Below are 4,416 nucleotides of genomic sequence, written 5' to 3' on the forward strand. Positions count from 1 at the left end.
CACACTCGGTGCACCGCCAATTCGCCACACCTCCGTGCTAAGGCACTGCTCCGCCATCTGATGCGCAAACATGCTCCGCTCTCATCATTAGCTCACCAGACTTGGCATCCGTGCCTCTCTGGCATTCTCCATCTAAAGATTTAGTGCACCTTTCCTACTTACTACTGGTAATGCTCGTACTACTTATTTTGTGAAGTAGTAATTTTGTAAATCCTAAGAGGTTATAACTTGAGAGTTGTGCAGTTTTTTTTTGTTCTGTTAGTACCATATTCGGTTGTAGTGTTGTACTAAATACTAGTACGCAATACATGGGCTTCTATTTTGCTTGAAAGTAGTAGAAGGCTGGAACCTAGAATTGTGTTGTGCACTACAGATTCCATAGACCGATAATGCAATCACATGGTATGAAAAATATCAGTATGAAATATTTAGTGATGGAAATATACAAACATAACTCAAAATTTATTGCCTCATTTTAAATTCTTGTCAAGTCTAGTTTTTATGGTATCTTCAAAACCATACTGAAATAATTTAGTTTAGACCAAAATCGAACTTTATTTTAATTCCATACAGTATTTATCAAAGTATTGATAACATATGTACCAAACCGGATAAATCGAATGCACAGAGTTATTGTCCATACTAGAGTTATTGCTAAAACGAAACAGAGGGATATCATGCTGTGTCTAAAAAGAGAAAACCCATACTAAGAAAATAATGCATTTGACCCTTAATTTTCAAAAGACCTAAATTGTTCTTACAGTGTCGACAGTGTGATACCCCTTCTCTCCAGTGAGTATCTCTATGATTATTGCACCAAGACTATAGACATCAAACTTGTATGTGATTACACCATTACCAAATTCTGGTGCCAAATATCCCCTGCATAAACATATACACATGCAATTAGTTAATAATCAAGGTAATTCATTCATAATATAATCTTAGAGGAAAAAATATTGTACTAAATGGCTAAGCAAACTTACAATGTTCCACCTATATTCTGAGTAAAAACCCGGCTTTGTATATCTTCAAAACACCTTGAGAGGCCGAAATCAGCAATTTTCGGCACCAAATTGTCATCCAACAATATATTTGCTGGCTTTAGATCTAAGTGGACAATTTTTTTCACATGAAGATAATGCAGCCCCTGACAAATTCCTTGAATAATTTTATAGCAGTTTCTCCACGGAAGTTTGCGAGATGTATCTATGAACAGGAGAGGATAAATGAAGTTTATTACTTATCATACATCGAGTCCTTCATATTCGATACAACAAGATGGGTACTATATGTGGGATACTAAACCATGTAAATTTCGGCATTAAAAATGATAAAAGTTAAAATAAACTTTACGTGCCACATGATCCTACCAGTGATATACTTATCAAGACTCCCATTGGGAAGATACTCAAAGAAGAGCAACCTTCGTTGTACATCCGCCATGACGAATTTTCCGTTGTACCTTTCCGCACTCCCTTGTGTGTCAGCACAATACCCCAGGAACCGTACTACATTTTTGTGCTTCGCCATCATGAGACATTCAACTTCTCGCTGGAACTCCTTCTCATACAAATGCGTCTTGGACAGCCTCTTCACAGCTACCTTCCCACCATTGAGCATTCCCTTAAGTCACAAGATGACTTGAGAGAGTTAACTTGAGTTTTGATACTCCCTCCGATCCATATTAAAATTGTCGCTGATTAAGTGGAGTATCAAATTTCATCAAGACTTGGACAGTTGAGAGTTGTGGCATACCTGGTAGACAACTGCAAAACCACCTTCGCCAATTTCCTGCTTATCAGAGAAACCATTTGTGATTTCTGCCAAAAGTGATAATGGCAGGGCCTTTGGCTCTGCGGTTTCATCAAATAGCATGCGCTCCAGGTCACTTTTTGTCATACTTGATAGGCAATCCATTTGCAATTACACGCCACAGTACCTGAAAGTGAAAAACAAGAGCAACATCATTGTTTTTTAGGCTACTACACTTCGCGGCTGAATCACTAAAGAATTATGAAAGGCAGAAGATTGTTCTTCTGTTTTACGAATAGGAAAGTTCCACAGCTCCTTGGGGCAGTTTGGGTACACTGTTATCCATGTCAATTCGAGGGTATCCGGTGGGATTATGGTGTACCCAATTTAGATCACAAACAGTAAATCATCACTTCGACAAGACAAAATTACCGGCTAGCATTATGCAACATATGAAGACAATAATGATTATTATGAGCCAATGCGTACCTATTGGATACTCTTTTAGATGGCTCAGGAGATTAGAGAGTCTGCAAAAGGACGACAGACTTGAAGTGTCCACCGGAGCCCTGCCCAGAGGATGATAAATCATTGTGAGTGCATAGAGAAAACTTCATAATCTTGATATAAACAAGTGTTGAAAATGACCCAAAATGGTTGAAAGTTAACACAAGAACAAAGTTTAAAACAGAGCAGCCTATGCGGAAGGATATTTTTCTCCTTTTGTTTGCTGGGGTTTCTCCTATTGTGTTCAACGTTAGTATTACCAGATTCACAGTTAGTCAAGTTAGTTGCCAGATTCACAATTTGCAATTGAAACATGAGCCCGACGATTTTGATTCACTAGTAATTCTGATTCGCCATAGAAAGAGAAGGGAGGAGAAATAGACTCTCCATCTTTACAAAGCACTTACAACTAAATAAATGATGACAAGAATCACTTACGAATTGGGTTATTGTGGATTAGTTGTAGGTGATAAATACCAAAATCTGATTAGAATCAATTGGATTGAAAATTCCCCAAGGAAATTCGGTTGGAGGTCCACATGTCAGGAGTGAGGAAGATTCAGTGCATTAATCCATTCGATCCAGAATCCACCTATCGCATTTTTAAATAAATAAATGACTTATAAAAATAAAATGAAAGGATGAACCCAGCGTCTTCCCCACATAGCCCCAGATCCAAATCCCCAACTCTAACATTACTTCTCCTCCTGAATTAAACCCGTAGAATTTAATCAGAAGAAGTCAACTAAGATCGCTGATGCTTACTGGATCCAAAACATGTTCGTAGCAGAAGGATAGAGAATCCAGGATTGCCACCTGGCAGATCTCAAAGAAAACGATGAGCAGTGTGTGTAGGATCTAACCAGCAGATGCAGATAACTTCCGGCGATCTCCCAACCGAAAGGATCAGACTACTATATAAAACTGCAATGACTTGCAGACTAGTTCAACAGAGAAAAGCTACATGGCGTGTACGGATCTGCTAGGGATCATATCTGAAATTTACTCACCTGGTAGGTTCAGTAGCTCACCACAGCGAAGAGCGCCCTGGCTAGCACTATTGAGGAACTGGACGCCAAGGTGAGACAGTGAAAGATGCCATTGACCCCCACACGGGCGACTCATATATACTCCCTCCGTCCCATAACTAGTGTCAAAAAACGTCTTACATTATGGGACGAAGGGAGTATTATTTTGCATCGATGATCGATGGGTATCTCCGGATCGGACCACCATCTCATTTTGGACAAGGGCATAACATCGGTCCTATATGACTATACTATTGTCCACATTCCAATTTATTTTATCTTTTGTCAGACTGTTTGTATTTGGCTCCGTGCATCTTGTTTATGCAGAGTCCCGGTGTTGCTCATCGTAACTTTTATCCACTTAATGCTACATATTAACTTAGGAAAATTTTAACCTGATCCCTCTTACCCTCTATTTTTACATATGAGGTAAGAAGGTAAGAGTTAACCAGGCCGCTAATTAATGAGATCAACGGCTCGGATCTATTTTATACTCTTACCTCTCATGTGAAAAGAAGAGGTAAGAGGGACCATGTTAAAACTACTCGGTTAGTTAAGAAAAGTGATCTTTATCAAAACAATATTCTTTTGCAGCGTTGGGATGTGCCACATCGCCCCTCCCACTACTAGATTATTTTCTCCAAAAGGGTAATTCCGTCTTTGAGGTAATGTGCAGAGATGACTGAGGGGAAATATATCAGTCATAAAAAATGCAGCCTCCATAATCATTATAGAGTGCATGCCAAAAAATTATAGAGGCATGAGAGATAATGCAAACACTCAAGAGTTTTCATATTTGTTTCCTCCATAATCGTGTGACCCAGGAGATTTCTTGCTCCCAAAATCTCTAGGGTGGCCAATCGACACGATCGACAAAGCCCCTAATCAACGGAGCGTGCAAAAATAACCCTAATCAATGGAGAAAAAGAAGAATCTCTAGGGCAACTGGTGGACGAACCCTAGCTACGGGTTGCACAACCCCCTAGAGGAGATCATGGAGATCGACATCCACCAGGGCGACGCGCTGCGGAAGCGATGGTGGAGCTAGGTCTAGGAACTTGCTATGATACCATGTAATGGGATAATTGGCGTAATGCAGTGTGTTTTGTATTGAGCTTGTCGGGCG

General features: G+C 39.8%; 1 protein-coding gene across 1 annotated transcript in view; it reads right to left on the reverse strand.

Annotated features, from left to right (window-relative positions):
* LOC119348314 overlaps positions 1 to 2,327 on the reverse strand; it is a 10,197-nt gene extending 7,870 nt beyond the window's left edge. The window contains exons 1-5 of the mRNA XM_037616508.1: positions 2,245 to 2,327; positions 1,759 to 1,942; positions 1,374 to 1,626; positions 987 to 1,209; positions 762 to 882 (exon numbers count right to left, since the gene is read on the reverse strand). Coding sequence (XP_037472405.1) covers positions 762 to 882; positions 987 to 1,209; positions 1,374 to 1,626; positions 1,759 to 1,920 — 759 coding nt within the window. The 5' untranslated portion in view covers positions 1,921 to 1,942; positions 2,245 to 2,327. The remainder of the gene's footprint in view (positions 1 to 761; positions 883 to 986; positions 1,210 to 1,373; positions 1,627 to 1,758; positions 1,943 to 2,244) is intronic.
* Between the last annotated feature and the right edge of the window lie 2,089 nt (positions 2,328 to 4,416).

The sequence above is a fragment of the Triticum dicoccoides genome, unplaced genomic scaffold, assembly GCF_002162155.2.
Source record: "Triticum dicoccoides isolate Atlit2015 ecotype Zavitan unplaced genomic scaffold, WEW_v2.0 scaffold88305, whole genome shotgun sequence".
Lineage (NCBI taxonomy): Eukaryota > Viridiplantae > Streptophyta > Magnoliopsida > Poales > Poaceae > Triticum > Triticum dicoccoides.